The 24,548-nt window shown below is 53.7% G+C and overlaps 1 protein-coding gene across 1 annotated transcript in view; it reads left to right on the forward strand.

Moving 5' to 3' along the window:
* Nucleotides 1–22,494, forward strand: part of LOC147820509 (anthrax toxin receptor-like) — a 28,892-nt gene extending 6,398 nt beyond the window's left edge. The window contains exons 4-17 of the mRNA XM_087204155.1: nucleotides 1,787–1,868; nucleotides 1,968–2,001; nucleotides 3,347–3,426; nucleotides 3,503–3,571; nucleotides 3,809–3,889; nucleotides 3,980–4,091; nucleotides 7,556–7,651; nucleotides 9,157–9,226; nucleotides 9,729–9,843; nucleotides 11,262–11,375; nucleotides 12,697–12,729; nucleotides 13,689–13,838; nucleotides 14,020–14,097; nucleotides 21,761–22,494. Of these exons, the coding sequence (XP_087060281.1) occupies nucleotides 1,787–1,868; nucleotides 1,968–2,001; nucleotides 3,347–3,426; nucleotides 3,503–3,571; nucleotides 3,809–3,889; nucleotides 3,980–4,091; nucleotides 7,556–7,651; nucleotides 9,157–9,226; nucleotides 9,729–9,843; nucleotides 11,262–11,375; nucleotides 12,697–12,729; nucleotides 13,689–13,838; nucleotides 14,020–14,097; nucleotides 21,761–22,138 (1,492 nt within the window). The 3' untranslated portion in view covers nucleotides 22,139–22,494. The remainder of the gene's footprint in view (nucleotides 1–1,786; nucleotides 1,869–1,967; nucleotides 2,002–3,346; nucleotides 3,427–3,502; nucleotides 3,572–3,808; nucleotides 3,890–3,979; nucleotides 4,092–7,555; nucleotides 7,652–9,156; nucleotides 9,227–9,728; nucleotides 9,844–11,261; nucleotides 11,376–12,696; nucleotides 12,730–13,688; nucleotides 13,839–14,019; nucleotides 14,098–21,760) is intronic.
* Nucleotides 22,495–24,548: the final 2,054 nt, after the last annotated feature.

A 24,548-nucleotide genomic window follows, 5' to 3' on the forward strand; every position in this document is an offset into this window, starting at 1 on the left:
GGAGAGGCTAAGTTAGCTCATGTTTTAAGGAGATTCAATCCATGATGGGCTGGCTGCATGCCAGGAACAGCATGGTAGAAGGGTGTGTTAGAACAAAGCTGCTTAATTCATGGCAGCCATGAGACAGAGCAGGAGAATAGCGCCAGACAGGAAGCAGCCAGAAACCATATATAGGACTCAAGGTCACACCTCCGTGACCCACCCAGACACACCCAGAAAGGTGCTTCACCAATCCCACAGGCAGATGCCAAGCAAATGAAGCAGACACTCAGCTAACCATCACAAGGCTCAAGAGAAGAATCAGTGGTTCTCAGCTAAAGTGCCTTTGAGTCCCTGTGAAGTAACCCAGGAAATTGTTGTCAGACCCATGCTTCAAAGGTGCTGATTGTGGGAAGCTATTAATGTATTGCCCAGCTGTGTGACATCCAAAATTAGTGATTATGAGTTAACTAAGAGCAAGTGAAGCTCGAGGGATTATTTAGCAGTTTCCCTTTTTGGGAACAATTTCTCACTTCAGGCCAACTTTCTGCTTTTGTGGTTTTATCAGGATCTGTTGTGGTTTCTGATGGATCTGCTGGAATGTGCCATGCTACCAGGGTGTATACTGTGCTCAGGAGCTAAATGTGTCATCCCATCCTTCTGTTCCAACACCATCCCCCATGGTGGCCCATAACTGTTTGAGGCAGGGTCACTCCCTCCTGCCCCGGGTCCAGCTGACAGGAAGAGCAGAGAGCGGTTGGCTCCATGGACACACGAGAGGCCTGGTGCAGGGTGTGGGAGAGACTTGAATGGCCACAATGGGTGGGGAAGTGGTCCATGAGAAGGAGCTGGCAGAATTCTTGAGGGGCAGTGGGACTGTGCTGGGCACAGGGCAGGGGCTGGGCTGGGCAGAACTTGGTTGAGCCTCCCCTGGGTAGGGCTGGCTGTGTCTTCACCCCTCATGGACAGGGCCAGGCAGTGATGGGTCTAGGGCCCTCAGAGCTTGGCCCACAGCAGTGTCTCTGTCCCAGGAAGAAGCTGCCCTTGGTCTTCACTCTAGGTGGCCTTGCTGTGCAGGCTCAGCCCTGTCACAGCCAATCAGCCTGAACACAGTCTTCCTTTTCTGTCCCACTGCTGCCACCAGAGCTGGTGCTGCCTGCCCCAATCAACCCTGTCTCTAACAGCCCCTGACAGCCTGGTCCCAGCAGCCTGAGCGGGCTTGACCGCCTTAGCTGCCTGTGGCCATGTCCCCACCTCAGGACTTTAGTGTCAGGAACACTGAAGTCCTGGGCCCACACTGCTCATGAAGCAGCCTGGCTCCTTCCTTTGGTGGCTAAGGAGGGGCAGGTCAGGGTCTGTGCAATGGGGACAGAGCAGGGCAGGCTGAGCTAGTGATCCATGTGACCCAGCCTTCTCTGCTGGAGAGCAGGCCTCAGCCAGGGTATCCTTGGCTTCTGGTCAGCACCAGGCATGAGGGTCTCCCTGGATCCCCGGCCTCAAGCTGCATATCCCTGGGCACCACACTCACCAGGAAGGCCTCACGGGGCCCATGGGATGTCTCCAAGAGTGGGGTGCCTGAGACAGGGTGAGCTCAGAGAAAATCAGGCCTTCCCATGAGACCGGCTGTTAGCCACTGCACCTGCCAAAGGGCTAAGCAGGCTGGGGACAGAGAAGGAAACAGACCTCCAGCAAATGATCCAGTTTAGTACAGGGGACAGAGCCACCCATCCTGATGGTCAATGGACAAGGCTGTGGGACAGCTCCGGGTGTGTGGTAACAACTAACCTCTTTCTTGATTTTTTTTCAGAGACAAAATCAACAATGGTTTTAACAGACTCCAATCGGTGGTGCCTGGAGACTACACATACATGCAGAAAGGGTTCGAAAAGGTAGAGAAGGCTGGAACCCAGGGGCAAAACCACCTAACAGCATAGAATGTGACCATGTCTGTCCAGTGCTTTCCCCAACCCATGTCCATTCCCTTGCAGGCAAACAAGCAGATCATGAGATCACACTTTGGAGGTGAGTGGCCTGCACCCCCTCAGGCAGCTGGGTGCACAGCTGGTGGCTCTCAGGGAGGTCTGTGTACAGTCTCCAGGCTCCTCCCAGTCCCAAATCTGGGAACTCTGTGTTAGCTTCTCATTGCTATGACAAAATAGCTGAGAAAATCAACTTAAGAGTAGAAAAGGTTTATTTTGGCTCACAATTTCCTAGGCTTCAGTCCATGGTCAGCTGCCTCCATTGTTTCTGGGCTGTGGTGAGGCAGAACACCATAGTGGGCAGTGTGTGGTGGAGCAAAGCTGCTCATGTCAAGATGGACAGGAGAAGGAAAGAACAAGAAGGAGCCAGGGATAAGGTTCATCCTTCAAGGACTCACCCTATTACCAACTTCCACCCGTGAGGTCCCACCCCATAAAGTTTCCCGCAGTTCCCAATAGCACCAGCAGCTCTGGACCAAACCTTCAACACATAAGATTCTGGGAAACATCAAGTTTCCAAAATAGAATACAGTTGTCCGAGACCAGCCCTTCTGGTGGGCAGAACGCCCGCCTCGGCATGGTTCTCACAGGACAGGAGGCCCCATGGGTCTACCCAGGGCACTTGGTCACTCTGAGCTCCTGGTCCCTCACTGGGCTCTGCATGCAGAAGGAGGAAGCCCAGATCCTGAGCAGCCTGAGGACCAGCATGAGGTGCCCACCTTGTCCCCAGGGCCAGACCTTCCTCCCCTTCTCCATTCCCATCTTCCGTGGCCCACTTGCTCCTGGACCTGCACCTCCCACCACACAAATGTCTGTGTGGCCCAGGACACATATCCCTCTGCACTGTGGGCTGGCAGCTCTGGGCAAGAGTGGTGGGGCCCAGTGGGGACAGCGCTGGGGAAGAATGGGGTCCCCTGTCCAGGACCCTGCATGAGAGTGCTGAGCAGCTGGGCCGCTGTCCCAAGCAGAAGCCGACAGGCTGTGCCCCAAATAGGCACCGGCACCTCCCCTCCCTGGGTTGCTCTGCAGGAGGGGCTGCTGCTTCCTGTGCCCGGGAATGGGCTGAGACTGGTGGGCACATGGCTGGGCTGTCCTCAGGGAGGAGGGTGTGCAGTCTGGGGGACAGCAGGGTTAGGGTCAGGAAAGGTCCTGAACCCCTCTCTTCTCATATGTAAAATGGCCCTGGGCGAGGCCCCCTTCTCACTCTGGAGTCTCTGGGTGGCAGGTTCTGTGGTCTGGCCACCTGGCCCAGGAGCCCTAAGTATGAGGAGCACCCACCTGCCTTCGTGGGCAGTGCTGGGTCCTGACAGTCTGCCTTGGTCCTGGGTCCCCTGCCGGTCACTCCTGAGCCTCGCTCACCTGGCCCCTACTTCTTGCTTCCTACACAGGCGAGAAAGTTGCCAGTGTGATTATCATGCTGACCAGTGGGAGGCTGAGGAAAGACTCATTTGAAGAGACAAAGGAGGAGGTGAGCCCAGGTGTGGTCACCAGCACTTTGCCCCACCCATTTCGGTGCATTATCCTAAATGTCTCCTTTCTTGTAGGCTGACAATGCCCGGTACTTGGGGGCCATTGTTTACACTGTGGGTGTGCTAGACTACGACAAAGATCAGGTACTTCAGACCAGGTGCCCACCAAGGGGCTTGAATACATGGGGCCTCACAGGGCAGGTAGAGACCTTCCCCCTCCCCGAACCTGGCCTGACACAGGAGCCAGTCTGTCTGTGAGAGTATGACTCTCCACTGTCCCCAAGCCCTGAGGGCAAGGCACTGTGTCCTTGTCCTGGGTCTGGAGACCTGGTGCCTCCTTGAGGCCCTGCCTGGGCATCAAGCTGATTCTTCCCCACATAGATGGTGGCACTCGCAGACACCCCAGGACACATGTTCACGGTGGACAGTGGCTTCAAGGGTCTGCAGGACATCGTGGACTTGGTGAGCAGGGTGGGGGGACCTGGGCACATTGGGGACATCACTCCAAGGTCCAAGTGTCACACTCCCATCCTCCTTCTGCCCTGTTACCAGCTTGTCTCCAAGTCCTGTCTTGAGGTGACGTCGGTGGAGCCGTCCAACTTGTGTGTGGGAAGTAAGGTCTGTGGGCTTGGGAACCAGCAGACAGCTCAATCCGTCATTGCAGGTATTTGTGTGTGTGTGTGTGTGTGTGTGTGTGTGTGTGTGAACAGGTGATTGTGGTGCCATGTGCTTTTGTGTGGGTGCTTTGTGTATACTTTTTGTGCTTTTGTTTGGGTAGCCTGTGGCCCTTCTTTGGTGTGTGATGTGTGTATGTATTGTTTGTGGGTGGTTCATGAGCAGGGGTTTGTGGTATATGTATTAGAATGTGTATATGAAATGTATGTAGGGGGCTTGTGTTGTTTGTGTGTCTAGGTGACATGTTAATAACACTTGTTTGTGGTATACTAGGGAAGAAGGTGATGGGGATGTGTGTAGATGTGGTATGAGTGTGTGGTATGAGTGTGGAGAAAGTGTCAGGTTGTGTAGCAAGTGTCCTATATGTACTGGTGTCATACGTGTTGGAGGAGTCTGTGTGCTGGGTTTGCAATGTGTGGTGTGTGTCTCCATAGTTTGTGTGCCATGGGATGTGAGGAAATGGATGGTGTGGGACTGTTGTGCTTGTGTGTGATGTGTGTGGTGTAGGGGATGAGTATGTGCTATGCGTGTGGTGTGGGAGATGAGTGTGTGTGATGTGTGTGGAGGGCACTCGGTGTTGGTGGTATGTGTGATGTGTGTGTTGTATGTGTGATGTGTGCATGATGTGAGTGTATTTGTGATGTGTGTGGTGTATGTGCAGTGTGTGCAGCATGTGTGATGTATGTGAAGTGTGTGAGGTTTATGGAGGCAGTGGCACACATGGTTATGGTCAGAGGCTGTCTGGTCTGTTTATGTTGTGGTTGTGATGTGTTGTGTGGGGTATGTGGGAGGGAATGAAGTGTGTCTGTATGGAATGATATGCTTTTGTGATGTGTGGTGTATCTCTGAGTTTACATGTGGTACACGATGTGTGTGGTACGTGTGTATATGAGTGGTGGTGTATATGGTATTTAGTGAGCACGAGAGTACTGAGTTTCCAGAATGTGTATGTCATGTGAGGTGGCTGTATATGAATCATGTGGTGTTTTGTGGAGGGTGTGGGGTGTGACTATTTGTGAGTGGTTACGAGGTATGGAACGTGTGTATGGTATTGTGACATGTGTGTTTGTGGTGTGCGGTGCTTCTACAGGGAGTGTGATATTGGAGTGTATTTCTGGTTTGTAGGTACATAAGGTATAAGCATATGCATATATGTGCAGTGTGTGTTATGTTTGGTGTGTGTGGGGATGTTTGTCAAAATATGTTGTGTATGAATGCAGTGTGTATGTTGGAATGTGAAGTATGTATGTGGAAAGTATGGTGTGAGTATAGCATTGTGTTCTTATGCTGTGCACATTGTGTTTTTATAGTATGTGTGTGGGTTGTTGTACCTATGTTGGGAGCACAGTATTTGGGTGCATGGTGCATCTGCATGGTGGTTGTGTAGTGTTCATGGTGTGGTGTGATTGTGCATGGAGCAGACAGTACACGGATGGGTATGTTTGTCTTCCTGAGGGTATGGTATGCATCTCATGTGTGGTGTAAGTGGATGTTTAGCCTGACTGTGCACTGGGTTTGTACACTTGTGTGTCTGGTGACAGTGTAGGTGTATGTGTACAGTCACTGTTCAAACTTATCACAACACAAAGTTTAATTGTGAATGTAGGAAAAGTTTGTTTTAGAAATGCTGAAGGACACCCAGCAATGGGACAGAGCAGTGTTTAAACAGGCCAACACAGACACAGCAGCTAGTGCTCAGCAAGAAGGGATGGGCAGATACAGGGTTTGAAATAGAAACAGTTTCCACATCCCCAGATGGAGACAGATGCAAGGTGTCACCACATGGGATGAAACAAAAGCATTGTACAAATTCAGCATCCATCCCTGGGCTGGAGAGAGAAGGAAACCTCCACACTTGACCTAGTTTCCATAGACAGCCAGGTGCACCTCGAGCCCATGGGGAAATAGCAGTGCCTGTCCCCAAGGCTGGAAGTGACATGGATGCCCCTAGTCCAGCCCAGGTCCCTGCCTTGGTGCACTGAGGATGCTCCTAAGTGGTCCAGAGGGAGGCCACCTCTCTTTGTCATGGGCACTATGTATGCAGCCATCATCCCCACGTGGCTGGCTTCTGACACCCAAGTGGAGGGGACAGGGGGGGTCAGGCTCTTTCTCTCACAAGTGGCATCTTGGGTGCTGCATCTGCTGGGTCCTGGCTTCTGTGTCCCTTGTGGGAGGCACCATGACTGCAGGCTGTGGGAAGACAGAACTGTGCCCACTTTGAGCTCTGCCACCCACGGCCCATGGGAGGGATAAGGTGCCAAACACCTGGGCTGCAGTGTGGTCTTCGATGGATAGAAATAGCACTGTGGGGACATTGGGGGACAGATGGACAATGATGGCATAGCATCAGGACGTGGATAGGAGCTGAGGATGCCTGGACCTGACCTCTCCACCCTGGACCTCTGCTCTGCACCCGAGCCCCTCTGATGCTGGGCAGGGTGGGGGCTGCAGTGCTGGGTGGAGGTGGGTCAGGGACCTCACCCCAGGGTCTCTCCTGCTTTTGGTGTGAAGCACCTCAGCAGATCAGCTGCCCTGACACACAGGCCCTGACGTCTGGGCAGCCAGAGAAACCCCAGGTGAGGACAGGAGCTGCCACTGCTTCCTCCCAGCCACAGAGCTGAGGTGACAGGTGCCTCCAGACACCAGCTCCACTGCTGACCTGTTACACTCCTGGGTGTCCTGAGCAGAGCTGCCATACGCATAGTGAATCAGGGGCAAGCTGAGGCAGGAGCCTGGGCCCCAGGTGACACAGAATGGCCTGGGTGCTCAGGCCGGCGTGGAGAGCCAGTCCATGTGCAGGGACTGGGGGACAGGGCTGTTGCAGCCCAGGGTCCTGGGCTGGGTGACCTGGGGCCACTCCAGGGCCATGGGGACAGGAAGGATACAGGCCTGGGCCAGGAGCTGCTGTCAGGCCAAGTAGCTGGAAACTGCAACTGGAAGACCCACAGGAACCCAGCCTGGGTGCTGCAGAGCTGCCCAGCTGCCCTCTCTTGTCCCCTGTGGCTTAGGCTAAGGGGCAGGGAGGGCCATGCTGGTAGAGTGAGGGGCTTTTGGGTCCAGAGGGCAGTGGGCTGTGTTCCTTGTGGGTCAGGAAGAGGCTAGGTGTGGAGGTGTTGACCCCCATGAGCCCCCCTCCTGGTAGGACAGGGGCCTCTGGTGCTCCCATCCTGGCCCTGCTCCTGGGGACTTCAATGGGAACCATGGGAATTCAGGGTGGAGGCCCCAGCTGAGGTGGTCCCTGGAAGCTGGGTGCCTGTCATGGTGCTGTGGTCTGGATGGTGGGAGGAGGAGGGCTCCCACATTTTCAAGGCTGGTTCTGCTGCATCTGGTCTGGGGGTTACAGAGGCTCACATACGGCTGCCACCTCTTGGAACCCTGAGAGTCTCCCTGGGGGTGACTGCTGTGAACCCAGAGCCCCACTCCCACACTCCCAGTTTGAATGTATCCTTGCAGAGCCCTACACGGTGGTCATCAGAGGACAAGGTTTTCATAATGCAAAAGGCCCAGACCAGGTTATTTGCAGATTCAAGTTCGGTGGCACCATCTTTGGTAAGTGGCTCCTGGTTGCCTCTAGGTCACATGTTCCCTCAGGACATCCTTCCCCTCAGTACTGGAAGCCTCCAGCCAGGGCTGACCTTTCCCAGAGGATGCCATGAGGTTAGGGGACAGGGGGAGCAGGGGACCCTTCCTCCTCTGCAAAGTGGGTATTGGTAAACCCCAGCACCCCAGGAGTGGGTTGGAGTAGGTCTCGCCCTCGGCAGGCTGGTGTGAGCCTGGGCTGGCCTCACAGCAGCATCTGTCTCACCTGGTCCTCCACGCCCTTCCCTGAGAGCTGGAACCCCAGGCAGGAGTCTGCTACAGGGAGAACACTGCAGCCCTGGGCTCTGAACCTGGCCAGGTGCACAGAGAAGCTGCTGGGAAACCACCCACTCCAGCTTGCAGAGGGGACACTGGACCTGGAAGCTCCAGGCCAGAGAGTGGGCATCCCGAGCATCCCAAGCATGCAAGCACAGCTCCATGTCAGGAGGGCTGGGCTCCAGACTGGGAGGTTTCTACTCCTACACATTATGGAATGGTTGTCAGGCTCTGGAGGAAGAGAGGGAAGGAGGGAAGGAGTGAGGGAGGGAGGGAAAGAAGGAAAGAAAGGAGGAAGGAAGGAAACAGTGAAATCATCAAACATCCCCGTTTCCTCCACAGGCTGCCCCAGCTCAGTAATGACCCCACCTGGTCCCTATGGTCAAATCCCAGGGTCACCCTTGGTCCTCTCACACCCAGTCCCCCAGTTAGTCCCACAATACTGCCGTCCACACGGTGCCCAGGATCTGCCCACCCACAAGGATTCATTGCACCAGGAGCAAAACCCAGTCCTCCACTTGACACCCACCACTGGGCTCCCGTCCTTCCCTCCTCCACAAGCCCCTCAGTTCCTGCCACAGGCCTTGGCACCTGCCACTCACACAGCCCAGCCTCTGCTCCCATGCGTCGCTCCCAGCTGCTGCTGCTCTGGTTGGGCTTAGCTGAAACCTGCTGCTCAGGCAGAGCTGACTTGACAGACCAGGCCCCTGCCTGTAAGGGGAACAAGACTTGCATGGAACTGGAAGCCTGGTGGCTGCTGTCTGGGGTGCCTACCCATGTCCTCTGGATTCCTACCGCCTGCACCACAGAGCATTGTGATCCAGTTCCAGGGCTGGCACCATTTCAGTGCCGATATTTCAGTGTCTCTCAAAGAGCAACTGCATCTCCAAAGGCGGTACAGGTGGCCTGGACCCCCCAGCACCATGCGCCTGCCTTTTGGGCTGCTCGCTTTGCAGTGTTTCCTCTGTCCCCTTCATCCCTGACACTGAGCCCGGGAAGTTGGAACCTTCGCTGCCTTCCCCTGTCACACACCAGCACTGCTCAGAGCCCAGGAGAGAAGGAGCTGAGCAGGGGTCTTAGAAAGGAAGGAGGGCAGGAGGTGCTGGACTGGGCTCAGTGGTGGCTCTGCTGGCCCAGGGCAGGTGGAGGGCATGGGGGAAAGACAGGTGCACAGAAACCTGGGCGCCATTGTTTTTTAGAAAGAAAACCCACCAGTGTGGAAGAAGCTTCCATAACCTGTCCTGGGCCGAGGATAGATGAGCCTGCATGGTAAGTGCCGTGGTTCTGGGTCCTAGAGGTAGGGACAGTGTGGCCTGTTTGCCACCATCTCCTGTCCTGGGGTCGGCCTGCTCTGGGCTGAGGCGCCCTCCCCACCTGCCCTTGGGGGTGACCTTCAAGGTGCCCAGGGACGCACAGAGGCCCAGGCACTGCTGAGGGCAGGTGCAGGAGAGGCTGGGCCAGGCATGGCTGCCTTTCCTCCGGTCACCTTTCCCGGCCAGGACCACACAGCACGTGATAGAAGTGTGACGGTGATGCTGTTTAGACCTCCCTGGTCCCTCAGCCATGGCGAGGATGGCACCATCCGCCGTGAGGGCCACTCACTGCCTGAGCTGCAGCCCTTGCTGAGGCTGGCATTGCAGTGACTGGAAGGAGAATTCAGGACCCACCTGCCCTCCCTCTGGGAGCTCCAGATGCTGGGACTCTAGAGAGGGTGGCCCTGGGCTGCAGCACCCTGGCTGGTGCTCACCATCTGCCGCATCTCTGTGCACAGGAAGCTCTCTGTTGACCTCAGCCTGAACAATGGCACCAGCTTCATTGGGGACAAATTCAAAATCAGCAGCACCAACTGTGTGAACCCCATGGTAGGACTGCACTCCCCGACTCTGGTGAGCCCTGAAGTGGACACAATCCACCTGGGGAAGTCAAGGCAGGGGGTCTCAGCAATACAGACAGCAACTGAGCACACAGACCCTGGGCCCCACCTGGGTTCTCCCTCAGCCACTCGGGGAGGAGGAAGCTTCTGCCTGGAGCCTATCCAAAGGTCCAAGGCACCCAGCCCTGGCACATGGGTGTTATAGGCACAGGAATCTGGAGTCCCACCAGCTGGGGTAGGAGTTTGTGTCACTGAATCAGTGCCCCAGATACAGTGATGGCCCAAAGCCACTCAGGAGCCCAGGCTGAAGCCTGCATGGTGACAGCCCTGTCATCTGCAGTGTACTCTGCCCCTTCCTGCCCTCCTCCTGCCTCAGCTCCCATTAGCCCCCTGCCTGCTCTGTCACCCACAGAGCTTTCCTCCCTCTTGGGCTTGGGGATGCTGTCCAGGTGTGTCAGCTCAGCACAGTCAGACACCCTGGGAGGGAAGATGCTGCTCCAACAAGGGGCTTCTTCCAGCCCTGTCACCAGCCCTCAGGCAGGGCCAAGGGTGGGAGGACCTCCCTGGAGGAAGAGGGCTGTTCCCCACTGCCACCCAGGTCCAGGCTCAGCCCGTGGGGACCCACAGAGTGATCGCCCCCATGTGTCTGCTTTGGCCGATCCTTGCACAGCCACACACAGGGTAGCATCTGATCTCAGGGCCCACCTGTTACAGCTGTGTGGGGACAGCACAGACAGGAGAGAGAGCAGGTGCAGACCTGGGATCTGCCAGCCCACAGCCAGCACTGCCCCTTCTGTGCTCTCAGCCCTGTCCCCTGTGCATCCTCCCCGACCTAGCCCTTGACTCAGGGGAGGCCAGCCAGGCAGCCTGTGAACCTTCACTGTGACAACCACGGACACCCCTTACTTCACCCGTGTGCATGGGGCCTGAGCTGGGCTCCCCCAAACTCTCTGAGCCCCTGAGTGCATGGGCAGGAGGTGGCTCCCACCCCTGTGCACAGGGGCTCACTGAGGCTCGGGGAGGGTGAGGTGAGCCCATGATCCAGAACTGGGAGGTGGGCAGCAAGGCCTGAGGGGCCCCAGTTTCCTGTCCTCCCTGGGATCCCCAGCAGCCCGGCCTCCCCAACATGGCACCTGTAGCTCTTTGTGTCCTCAGGATGAGCTGTGCTGGCCCCGAGGCGAGCAGTGAGGCTGGGGTCACATGGGGCTCCTGGGCCTTCTTGTCTGGGCTCAGTGCAGAGCTTTGAGTGGGGCAGAGTTGCAGCCTGCAGCCTGAGGGTCAGGGCCGGCCCCTGCTCCATGATGTCCCTCATGTCTGGCACTGTGTGGAGGAGGAGGGGAAGATGGGAAGCCAGGTGGGCATTCAGGAAGAAGCCCCCTAGCCATGCCCAGTGCCAGCCCTTCATGCTATTGGCCTCATCCTTTTCCAAAGAGTCACCCTGTGTCAGGAGGAGGGTTCCAAATCAAGCCCTACCTGAAATTCCTGCCAGCCCTGCTGCTGATCCCACTGCTGCTGTGCTGTTGCTGGGGACTGTGGTGGAGGAAGGTAAGGGTTTCTGCTATCCGGCACTGCACACACCTTCTTGCCAAGGGACAGGGACATGTGGCAGCCCGTGATCCAGCTGTGGACCATCTCCATCTGCTCCAAGGTTATCCTGTGACTCAGGGTCACAACCCTAGTTCTAGGCAGGCTCCCTTAGGCCTCGTTTCCAGAAGAGAGACCACTCCAGGGGCCCTCATCAGAAAGTCTGCAGGCCCTAGGAGGATGCATATCCAGGAGCCACTGTGTGGGGAAGGGGACAGGGTACCCATGGAGCACTGATGGCCTAGATGCAGGGTGGTGCTGATCAGGGAGGACTGGCTGGGGCAGCTGTGCCTTGAATCCCACGGGACCTACCTACATGTCTCCACACCATACACACTGCCCCTGTCACTGAGCAGAGTGTGAGGCCTGAGCTGGGCTGGGCGGAAGAGGATGGAGCAGCTGCCATCCACCCACGGGGAGCTCAGAGCAGCCTCTGCTCAGCCACAAGGGAAATGTCACCAGTGCCTGGGTGCGGCCAGGGCCTGGGCACAGCAGAGCCTGGGGTGCAGGGCATGTGGAGCACTGGGCAACTAGGTGGAAGGAGGCATCCAGAACTGGAGGAGGGAGTAGAGAGCAGGCCTGAAGGGGCTGATGTCCAGCCCGGAACAGGTGCCTGGCTCTGGCCAGGATGGAGCCAGCAGGCATGGTAGGGTGCACTTGGCAAGGGTCAGCAGGGAGGGCTGAGGACAGCCAGGTTCCCAGAGGGAGGAAGAGGCCGGAGTGCGCTGTGGTGCAGGGTGGGTTGGGGGTGACAGTGCCTTGGCCCACCACAGAGGGAGGGGTGGGTCAGGTGGGCTTCTGGGCACAGTGCCACAGAGACAGGGTGCCCAACACGCACCCCAAACCTGTGTCCTACTTGCTGCTTCAGACCAGGATCCCCTAGGCTGCAGGGCTCAGGCAGAGCCCACCCACCCCAGCAGCCCGGGCTGTGTCTGTCTTCCATTCCAGCACCGCCAGGAGCCACCACCACCTCCACCTGAGCCTGAAACGGTTAGTGGAGGTCTGAGTCCAGACGTCTTCACACACCCAGGACTGTGCTGTCCTTCCAAAGGGGCACCAGGCAGTCTGTGCCTAGGTTCTCCCACCCCTCTGGGCAAAGGAAATGGGACATGAGGTCAAGGAGAGGGCAGGAGACTCAATGACGTCCCCAGACAGCACCCCTAGGCTCTAGCACCTCCTGATCCTAGGCACAAGTCTTCCGCACAAGGCATTTGGGGAACTCTCAGTGAAACCATAGCAACCCTTACACTCTCAGCCCATGCTGTGTTTCTTTATGTTCCAGCTCAAGCCACCACCCGCGCCCAGGCCACAAATGGTGAGTCCTGCTTTGTGTCCTGATGCTGGCACAGATCCATGCAGGGTAGCAACCATCAAATGAGGCAACCAGGAAGCCTGTGCCCAAATCTTCCACCCACCTGTGTGAAGGAGAGGGGACAGAGGGTCAAGGAGGGAATAACAGGAGACTCAGTGACATCCCCAGACAGCACCCCCAGGCCCCAACACCTGCTGGTCCTGACCTTTGTCACAGACAGAGCACCTTGGGGACCTGCTTCAGCAGCCACCGTCCCTACTGCCCTGATGGGCTATTCAGCCCCAAAGGTGTTTCTGGGATCTGAACACTCAGGGTTTTGGGAAAGGAGAGCTGGCTCTGTGTCCACCCTGGCTGTGTTGGGCTCCCTCGGATTCAACTTCATCTCTGCCTCCTGCAGGGCCAGGGCTGGGCTGGGCCCAGCCTTGTGGACACAGGGCTGAGGGTGGAGAGGTCTGGGGGCTGAGCTGTGAGGCTCTCCCCAGGAGAGCACAGGGATGGGGCGGGGGCAGCCTGGGGCTCAGCTGAGTGGGACCGGAAGTGCTAAGTGGCTGGGCCAGGGGACCCGGCAGGGGGTACCAGGAAACAGGGTGCTGCCTGGGACCTGTGCTTGCAGCACTGTGGCCTGGGGAGGTGGCATCTGCAAGGCCAGGGCGAGGGGGAGGGGATAGTCACCTGCCAGTGACCCGATCCCTGCACAGCCCCTTGCCAGTCTTCGGCCAGCCAGGGGGACCTCAGGAGACCAAGGCTCTGCCCTGGGATTGTGGGCAGTCGGGGCAGAGCCAGATGTGGGAAGCAGGGGAGTTTGGCTGTTCTTCCACACAGGGCCCTCCCCTCACTGTGGGTGCTGCTTACTGTCCTTTCTGTCACCCCGAAACCTTAGCTGACCCCACATGCAGGTGCCAGGTCAAGGTCCCCATGTCTCTGCTCCCCAGGGCCTTCAGACAGCTCTTTTTCACTTCTAGGAGCCAGAAGGGGAGAGATTGCTTCCTTCTGCTCCCCCACCATACACTCCTTCTCAGCAGCCACCCCCACCTCCTCCTCCTCCTCCTATAAACACGAGGCCCACTGTGATCGTCCACCGCTGCGGGTGCAGGAAGGCCAGAACCATAAAGGTGAGAAGGCCTAGGGTGGGGGCCGTGACCCTGATGGTCACTCTGGGGACAGGAGCTCTGGGCCCTGAGCCTGGGAGGGCACGTGGCTCTGTGGCACTGTGGTTCTTGGTGCCAGTGGACAGCCAGAAACCTGGCCATGTCTATGCTATGCTGCTTCCTGAGTGCCACATTTGTGTTTCAGGGAAATCTGGGTTCCTCCTCCAACTGTGGCTACCCAAGCTGCCACCAAATGCCACGGACATGGTGTCAGCCCAGAACGGTGAGTGGAACATTGGAAAGCTCTCTATGGGTAGCATGACCCCTGCTTTGTTTCTGGGATGTGGCTCAGGGCTGAGCCAGGCACATGCTGAGGGGGCCCCCCCAGGATACAGGACATGGAGCTCATAGCTTCCCAGATGGTGTCTTGATGTGGCACCCATGCCAACCCTTGACTGGTGAGTTGGGCCAGGAAGACAGGTGGACCAGGCTATCCAGCACAGACCCATTTACCAGATGTGCCATTGCCTGGCAACCATGGGGAGAAGCCACATCATTAGGATTGTTTCCTTGGAATGTCCTGCCCCTGAGGGCTGGTAATCACCACATCCTCCTTCGGGCCAGCCCAGGACTGTCCCTGTGTTCCCTTGTAATCCTCCCACAAAGTGCAGTAGCCAATTATTTTTTCCCAGTTTACCCAGGGGACAGAAGCCCAGAGAGTCTTCATGACAAAGCCTCGGAGGGAGAAATCAGAACTTGAATTTGAGCCTGACTCCCTCTTCCCCACTGCCCAGATCCCTGCTGGGTCAGCCTCAGGACTGTCCTGCTCAGGCCCGTCCTGCTCAGGCCCAAGTCCCTAAACCTCTAGATGCTCCTGGGCCACAGCCCAGCCCTCTGCACAAACAGGGCTGGGGACAGGAGGATGTTTGGTGCCTTGCTCCCTGAATCAGGCAACTCCGTCTCAGTGGCTGGGCACATGGAATATCTAGAAGGTCCGTGTTGGCTGGACGCCCTGGTGCTGCTCAGGAAAAGCAGCTAGGCACCCAGGCCCAGGGACTCCAGTAGGGCTGCTTGGTGTGGAGGCTGTGGCTTCTCCAGCAGGGGGCTCTGGTCTCTCTCTGATGGGGTTCTCAGGCCTGCCCTGCTTGCCTGCATGCCCATTCTCCACATTACTTCTTGTGGGGCTCCCATTATCACAGCCCAAGTGGCCCTTGTATTCCATTCCTGTCCTATGCACTGGACTGGGGTGACATCCAGTGTCCACTGGAGAGGGAGGACAGAGCAAGGGGCAGAGGTGTGAAAATGCCTTCCCCCAAGCAGAGGAAAGCAGCAGACCAGGTAGTGGATGCTGGAAAGAAGCTCAGAGGGTGAGGCTCAGGACCTGAGGGCAGCCCTGTCACAAAGGCTTGGAGGCAGGCTTCCAGTGATTGTAGAGAACTCTAACAGCTGCCCAGCTGTGCCAGGCCCCCTCCACTACTGTTTCGGCAGGTTCACCCTGCAATCCTATGGCGAGGAGCCCTGTGTCACTGGTGGCCATGCAGAGGCCCATAGGGTGACAGGAAGTTTCCCAAGGGCACCCAGATAGTCAGGGCCAGCATCCAGGGCTATGTTCAATCAATGGAGCTCTTTCTGGAACCCAGGGAAGCTCATACTACTTAGACCTGGCCTTCCTTCTGGCTTCTGTGCCACCATCTAATTTGACCTCATCCATTCCTACTGTAGTCCTAGAGGCCCTCCTGAGTGTCTGATAAGGTTTTGGCCAGGCACCCAAGTCCAAGGTGTGTCTCCTGTGCACTGTGCCCTGAGAGAGCTCTGCAGAGTACACAGGGCCCTGACACCAGCCTTGCCTACTTGGCAAGCTCAGCTAGGTTCCCACTTGCTGGGATGAGCCTGGGGCTACATCATCGGGGGTGCCCCTCTGGCTGAGCACCAGAGGATCCTATCTCGTGGGAACCCACTGGTGGCCAGCTTAGGTAACTTCACCACCCCAGCAACTTGATCCCAGGTACAGGGTAGCACCATCAACCAGGTGTCCTTCCCAGGACAGGTGTTGCTGGCCCTCTCTCCCCGCAAGTCACCTGTGTGCCCCACACCCCTCTTCCTGAAGCTGTGCTCAGAGTCTTGCCCATAGGACTGGCAGGGGGCTCTCCAAACTCCTCCTCCTCCTCCTGGTGTCAGGTGGTAGCTGACCTGGGCATGAAAACAAGCTCCACAGGTAATGAGCCTGTTCATATGAACCTGGCCTAGAATTTATAGGAGCTGCTACCCCATGTCACCAGACAGGGTCCAAGGCAGTCCCCAGAGCTGAATAAGGAACCTAACTCACACGGTCCTGATCTGTAGGTTCACTGACTGCCATCCCCAAAAATAATAATTTTCAAGACTCATCAGTAAGAGACACAGGAAAGGTTTATTAGATAGAAATTAAAGGGAATACACTCAAAGAAATAGAGATCAGGCCCAAGGGAGAGAGGCATATTATTTCTGGAAGCCGGAAACTGCTTCTCTTGGAGGGAGATGGAGACGTCAGGAAAAGGTGGCCCACACCCCAGAAGGATGCTGGTCCATATTACAGGTATGAGCCCAGGCTTTGGTTTTGGTTTTGGTTTTTTTTTTTAATTTTAGGATGGATAATGTAAGCATTCTTTGATTCCTATCAACCTGTTCCTTTATCTTAGGTTCAGGTTTCTACTCCACTTTCTCAGTTAAGCCAATTTATGGACTTGCAGTTTTCCTGAGGAATTTTGGGTGTGGTGGGTCTGGAAGGAAAGGGGCCTAAAATTAATCAAGACAAGGCTGATCTGGACATCTTGGGTGATTCATTGTCATGGCAGCCCCCGAGGGATTGCAGCTGCCTTTTATATAGACTCTGTTCTGAGTGCTTCCCACAAATGGGTGCTTTTAATTAAACCAACAACTATGGTTGCAGGGAAGCTAGAGTCTGCAAAGTGGAGTAAGTTGCCCATAGCCACGTAGCCAGGAGACCACAGGGCCTGCCTCCAGCAGCTCAGCTCCAGGGACCCCTTCTGTTATACAAGGTGGTCACCACAGTGCATATTGCAGCCATGGAAACTGAGCCTCTGATGTTTAGTGATGGTTTCAGAATGCAGGATTATCACTGTGCCGTGAAATGACCCAGGGGAAGCAATGTCCCCAGCATCATACTGTCAGGGTGAGATCCATGAAAATATCCAGAAAGTACATCTTTCTGCCCAAAATGGGCTACCTACAAAACACTTGTGAATATTTGTATCTTGGTTTTCATACTACTTGCTGACTTCCTAACTTTGAACATACCTGTTATTTGCTGGGAAACCGTTGTTCTGGGTAGCAGTCACAGCGTAGTGACAGATGGGCCACAGAATGCATTCAGGAGCAAGGGGCACCTGCATTCTTCTCCTTCTAACCTTGACGTGGGAGGAACTAGGCCAAGGGACACTGTGATAAAGCCAAGTGGTGGCGCTCCATTGCCCAGGAATTCTAACCTAACTGTCCTGCAAGCCAAAGTCTCAGGTCCCAGGTATAGGTTTGCCATGGCAGCTGGCAGTCCTCTGACCCCACCCACCTACACACACACACACACACACACACACACACACACACACACACACACACCTCTATGAAATAATCAGGAAATACAGAAACAGAGCTCCCAGCACTGGAAGAAAAAGCCATCTGTCAAATTCTTGCCGATAACCTTGGGAAATGTCCCTTCACTGTGAAGTAGTTGAGTGATGTAAGAAATAACTGTTTGCTGGCTCAGACCTCTGCATTTGGTAGACAGGCTGACCGGAAAGGGGAACCTCCCCCTCCCCTTGCAATTACACAGACTCTGGGCCTCTGCAGCCCACTGGAGGCAGGCCCCGTGGTGTGGTGTCCCCGACCCATCTCCATGCATGTTCCTGCAGCTCCAGCCCCCTCCCTTGCACTCGTGCTCTTGAGGGGTAAGCGCTAGGCCTGGGATGATTGCACATGTTCGAGAGTAAATAAGCAGAAAATCTGGAAATAAGCAAAACAGATTCCATTCTGTTCCTAGAAACAATAAAAACCCAAATGCCTATGCAACAGAAATATACCCACTTGTGATGAAAAGACATCACAAAGCCTTACTCATTGCTGTAAGAGAAGATTTGAAAATATAAAAGCCTGAACCATAGTGTCATATTTTCCCAGAGCAATTCATGAGCATCATACTACTTTAGTGAAAATTGTAATGAAATATTTTAAGGAATTTGATCAAAATGATTCTAAAGTTCACTCAAAATAGTAAAGAGTCTAGAACCTTTAAGGAATTTTCAAAAGGGAAAAATAGTGAAGGAAACTTTGCCTTATCCTATATCATCAAGACCTTAAGCTCCAACAATTAAAATAATGGTCCCATCAAACAATAGCCCCAAATCAACCAAGCACCACCTGGAATAAATATGTTTTGCAGTTACAGCACTTGCCCAAGGCGATCAAACTGGGAATGCGGGCATACTCAGATGGACTTATGTATGTTTACTGCTTGTTTAATGATTTTGTAAAAACTTTTTTGGGTACCGGGGATCAAACTCAGGAGCGTGCACTTGTGGGGCAGGCTGTGGAACCACTGAGCTAAATCCTCAGGCCCAATTTTGTAAAATTTGACAAGCTATTGGGAAAAAGTACAAACTGAAGCTTCATTTCATGACATAATAGAATAAATCCCAAGTGGTTTCAAATGTTAAATAGGTAAAAAGTATTACTGCTAAGAAGTACAATAAAATGCAAGTAAATTATGTCAGCATAGAGATCTAGGCAAGCATTAAAGCAGTGGGAAGAACTCACAAAGGAAAACAGTCATGGGGTTAACTGTCCCCATTAATTCAGCAAAGATTATTCCACATCAGGTGCTGAGGACATACAGTGAAGCAGAAGAAAGTTCCACCATCATGATGGGCTTACATTTTCTTTGGGGAATGTCAGGGGAGAACACATATGGTCCAGAGAATTGGAAGTCGCTGATATGCCAGCAAATGTCTGGCTGGCCAGAAAAGACACTGACATTTACACTGAAAACGAGTTGGTAAGAGTAAGTCAGTGAAGTGAAAATCAGAGGAACTCCTTCCAAGCAGAAGAAACAACCAGTACAAATGCCCTGGGGCAGGTTGGACTTCATGAAGCGAAAGGCAAGAATCAAACACTGTCTTTGTTATCCAAGTCAAGCTGTTCTCAACAACAGTTATCATCACACTTATGTGGAGGGGGGAGACAGACATACAGCAGCCATGTGGGTGTGAGTGTTGACAGGAACAAGCTTTGCTGAAGCAGTGGTCTTGTGTCTGGACTCACAGATAAAAGCTCTCTGTTGGGCCAGGAGTTTGGCTCAGTGGTTCTCCCACTTGCCTTGTAAGTGCAGGGTCCTGAGTTTGATCCCCAGTACCAAAAATAAATAAATAAATAAAAGCTGTCTGTTGACAAATGAATAGGCAAATGAATAAATGGATGGATGAGCATGCCCAGTCAGACATGCTCCTGCAAGTAGACTTACAGTCCTTTCTGACATAAGGAGGCTTTTCCTATCTGATGTACATGAAGGGACAGGAATCTATTCTGTGAACAACTGCAGTGAATGAAGAGGAGCCCCTGTGGCAGTTTCAAGGGTGACCACAGCAGAACCTGGCTCAGCCACATTGGATTGCTTAACCTCTCTGAGCTCTACCTTTTCCATCTCACAAAAGGGGATAAAAAGAAACTCCTGCAGTTATAAAGAAAGCTGGACCACACCATGGCAGACAGAAGGGACAGCCAGGTGCACCAGTAAAGCCACATGACCAGGAGTTCTCCAGGTCCTGTCTCTAGATTCAATCCAGGCCCACTGGTCATCGCCTGCACCTGGCAGCAGATGCCCTCTTCAGCATCAGGATGGACAGGCAGCTTGGGCTCCTTGGCTGTTGGGGACATCAGGAATGGAGACACCTGCCTGGGAATGTGAACCCCAGGAGAATCCCAGAGTTCCTCTTCCTCTTTCTGAGCTACTGTTTCCCTTTTGCACGTTTCAAGGTGAAGCCCCACAGTAGGGGGCGCTGAGACACAAGGTGCTCCATGTGATTTCTTCTGGCACTTTTCCTGGTCCTCTTTCCATGTGTGGGAGAGGGTGAGAACACAGCAGACAAACTCAGAACTGGGATGGGGGAGGAGACAGGGCAGAGGACAGATTCCCCATCTGTAGCACTTGCCCAGCCAGGAGCTATTGCCTGCCAATGCCAGTGTCTATTCAGATTTTTGAACCCCAGAGTTGTTTGTGAAGAGTAGATCTGTGGTATAATTTGCCAATCAGTGGAAAGGTGTGCATGGGAAGGTACCATAATAAAGCCAGTTAGAGTCCCCCAAAAGGAAGTTTTTTGCATGCTTTGGAATTCTGGGATCCTATTTTGTCTCTTGTGAATCTTTCAAGAACATAGGAAAGTCCTTCAAGCCCCATCAATTAATTTTAATGGTTTGAGCACATTGTTTTGCTCTGATGAGTGCACCTGACTCAAATTCATTTGTGGTTTGTTGGATGACTTTTGTCCTAGTTTGTCTAGCCTGTGACCAATTTTCCCTAGTTGCATGGAAATTGTTTTGAGACTGGCAGATGTCATAATAGTACTCTTGCCTATCTGTGACCTATTTGTCCTTACAAAGGAGATTTTTTTCTTTAGAAATCAGAGTCCCTTGTTTCCTTGGAGATCAAGTGCCTTGTTGGCTTTTAAGCGGCCATACCATTTTCAGCATTTAGATGTTCATTTCTGCTCTTGAAAAAAGTTCAGAAACAAGCAGGGAGTAAAGGAGCCAAATTACTTATAGATACATATAAAAAATGAAATCAAAATAGGAGAATTAACAAAACTTTTAAACTAAGTGTACAGATAAAATGAAATATGTAATCAAGCATGGAAAATCAAGAGTGAATTCACCAGAAAAGACCTGCGGTCCTTACAGACAGAATGTGAGTTCTTAGAAACCAGAAAGACACCTATCCTTATACCAGAAAAGGCTCACAGAAAAGTTATAGTCCCAAGACTAATGGTAAGGTTCTTTAATTAAGGTACCCTTATGCAAAATAGGTCCCAAATAAATTCAATGGGAACTCCCAGGCAAAATGAAAGGGGCCCCACCTAAGAGAAGATGCACTGGGGCAGAAAGGTAAGCATAGAGAGGGGGAAACACAGGGGTCAAGGTGGGCACTGCACCTGGTCCCCAGAGTCACTGATGTCTTCTGCAGGTGATCTCTTCTCACATCCCACTTCTGACACCAAACATACCACACTAAATAACCATGAGAGACTCTCCAGTGATGATGAGTTTATTGGGGTGATGCAGAGCATGGCAGTGGGAACATGCACAGCAGGAGAAACCATGGGCTTATTAAAAGGGCTAAGCAGAGGGGAACTTGAAAGGCAAAACAACAACTATGTAGTTATTTTGAACCAAGACTCCCTGGCTGCAAGGATTCATAAAAGGGTATTACAGGATCAATAACAAAGGTGGCCTTGGCTGTACAGTTAATGTATAGATGTCTTTGTAGCAGTATTTTTCAGCATAAGGGATTTAAAAAGGGAAGAGCCTTCAGCATCTGGGCCTACTGGTTGCTGTGAATCTGTGTATTTGTAAACCCACTGATTTGAAAGCTTTGTGGTGGCCTTGGTTCAAAGTTGTGGTCCTGGCAGAGACTTTTGCAATTGTGCTTCTCCAACAACCATCCATGAGTTGCCCTTCTTCATAAACTCTCAGCTTTATCTACTTTAATTTTCATTTTTATTAGTACTTGACCCAAGTGACTCCATCTTGATTGTGGTTGGATTTGATTCACAGCATCGACAAGGAAGGCCCACACTGCCCATCCCGATGGGCCCAGACTTCATCCCCTTCAGCTGGCACCTGCAGCCTCTGGCCTAACTCCCACTGGCATCTTGGTGATCTCCCTCTCCTCTTCCTTTCAGGGGAGGTACACCAACAGCACCCTGATCAGTCCCCACTGTGAGCAGGCCTCCCGTGACCAGAAGATCTGCCGCCAACCCAGCAGGAAGTCCAACCACCTTACACAGCCACCATGTATGCCAAGCATCTGCCTTCCACAGAGCAGGAAGTGTGTCTCCATGCCACAGATACCTTGCAGCCCACGGATGCACCTATCTCCCAGCCAGGAGAATGTCCCACTCAGTCTCTGCACACAGTGTCACCACCTCCCAGCCAGACGATCCAAGTGTCCTCCCAGAATCCTGCCGCTGCTCTCACCCCTCACCCAGAAATCCGCAGAATCCCCTGGTCACTCCCATTTCCACTGCCCAATCTCTAATGGCACAAAAACCTGTGATTAAGAGATCTCTGTTTCTGACCTGAACATAATGTATTCTGTCTTGGTTTATTGTCAAAAGGTATTGGGTTTTGTTGCTCATCAATAAGAGTCTGTCATCTGGGAGATGCTCCGGTCTGAAACATATCTGTGCTACACCTGCCAGGACCCACACCATCACAAGCCCAGGTGATTCCAGCAGATGCCCTGCATTTCACCAGAGAAGAAAGTGTGATCCTCACAGTGCTGTGTAGCACATGGCATCCTACCGCCCAGCACATGCACCACTGTTTTTGTGACCAACCACCTAGGACCAGGGCACACAGGCATGGGAACCCAACAAGGGGCCCTGAGGACCTCCGGAGGGTTCCCAGGGGCCGGGTCCAGGCTGCCCAGTTGTCCCTAATCCATCCTGAGAATTAATTAAATGGCAGCTCCCATCTGCCCCCTTCTCCCTGCAGGCTGCCTTCAGCTTTGCAGGTGAATTTCTGTAAAGTTCGCACAAGTAGAAAAAGGCCAGACTTTGGACTTGACTCAGCATGGATTTAACAGGATGGCCAGTGATGACCATGCTGCCCCCACCTTTTCAAAGTGACAGGGATCGCTGGAGTGGCTGTGTCTCACATGTAGGGGCCATTCACAGGCTTTCTCTAGGTCCCATAACTTTGACCTTTCATTCATTCCAGGAACTGTTGTTCCTTGTCCCTTCCTCCACTTCTCTGTCCCGCATTATCCTGAGCTGCCACAGCCTGGGCTCCACACCTTGGTCTCACCTGCTGCCAGGATGGGACCTGGGTGGTGCCCACCCTTCTCAGCCTCTCTTCCATCTGCAGCTGGTTATGAGAGGCTTCCAGGGAAACAGAGTCACCATCCAGGCAATGGAGAAGGGAGCTACGATCCAGGGATGGACTTGGTGGTCCAGCCTGAGCCCCTTGGGAAACTCAGACCCAGAGCAGCTGGGAGAACAAGCAGCAACGCCCCCCCCAACCAGGGCACAGCCAGACAGTCCTACTGGAATCTGAGGCCAAACTTGGTCAATTTTTTGTTGCAGTTTCTATAAGTCGTGTGCATACAGAGATTTTTTTAAACAAAGACATGAACATCCTCAGTGTCCTGCTAGACAGGGAGAGGTGTTTAAGTTAAGGGCTCCTAGCCAGGCTGAAAGGTACAGAAGGGACAGTCACAGGTGCCGTGCTTGTGGGGAGGGATGGACACCCTCCCAGGAGTGCAGTGACTGGCTCTAGACTGCCTTCACCTTGTCACTTCACAGGTTCTAGGTCACCAGGGTACTGCATCCTCTGTTGGTCACTCAAGGACTCCAACATACCAGGGGGCTGTTCCACCCAGGAAGCTTCTTCTGAGATGGCTTCCAGGCCACCAGAGAAAGGTGGCAGGCTGGGCTTTTTACACCCACATCCAGGCATCCTGCAGGGAGCTCAAACATGACATGTAGACACAGAGAAGGCTGTCATGGAATCCAGGTGTGGCCCAAGAAGGAGGAGTCAGTGTGGCTTTGTGGGGAGCTTCTTGTCTGTCATGGCTCCCATCACTGAGGGCAACAACCATGGGGTTGTAGATCCCTTGATGAGTCCCTTCACCTGGGTCATTTGAGCTCAAGAAATACACACTGGAGGCAGATTGGCATGTAGGGTGTATGAGCCAGCTCTCTCATACCTGGGACAAAATACCTGACACACACAACTGGCTCACAGTTTTGATGAGTTCAGTTCATGGTCAGCTGGCTCCAAGGCAAAAACAGCATGGTGGAAGGGTATGGAAGAGAAAAGCTGCTCATATCCTAGCAGCCAGGTAAAAGAAAGAAGGAGGGCAGCTGGGTGGTGACCAGGCCCAGGGACCCAGCCTCACCATAGCCACCAGGACTGAAGGCACAAGCAGGCTGGAAAAATATTCCCAAATCTCTAAATTGTAAGTCTTTCAGATGAATGACAAAACTTGCAAACACATCACAGACCACATGGGAATGTGCCCCAGCTTATGAGCATGTGTTTCCTCCTGCCAGCTGGGGAGTTGCCATGGGAACATTTCAGAAACCCTGCCATTGGACTGTCCTGGCTACACGGAAGCAGGGCCCGAGAGGAGATGGAACGACAGAATAGGTGGCTGTGGTTCACTGGTCTGTGGTCAGAAGGGCAGACAGGTCTCAGTGGCCAGACACTGCAAAGCCCCCAGGAGCACTCTTGGCCTTCTCCTTAAGGTCCTCCTGCTCTATGGCCATGTAGCTCCTGAACTTGGTGTCTTCCCTCTCCCTGCCTCTGTGTCCCTCTCCTGTGGTTTTTACCTTGTCTATGCACCTGGCTGCCACTGCCCACCTCCAGTCCCTGTTTGCCTGTCCTCTGCCCAGATGACCTGCAGAAGCTGACTGGCTGCTCCCCAGGGCCACTGATGGGGAAAAGATCCTGGGTCAAATATCTGTG

Source organism: Heterocephalus glaber, unplaced genomic scaffold, assembly GCF_053883595.1.
Source record: "Heterocephalus glaber isolate CG9 unplaced genomic scaffold, H.glaber_assembly_v1.0 deba00001865, whole genome shotgun sequence".
NCBI lineage: Eukaryota > Metazoa > Chordata > Mammalia > Rodentia > Bathyergidae > Heterocephalus > Heterocephalus glaber.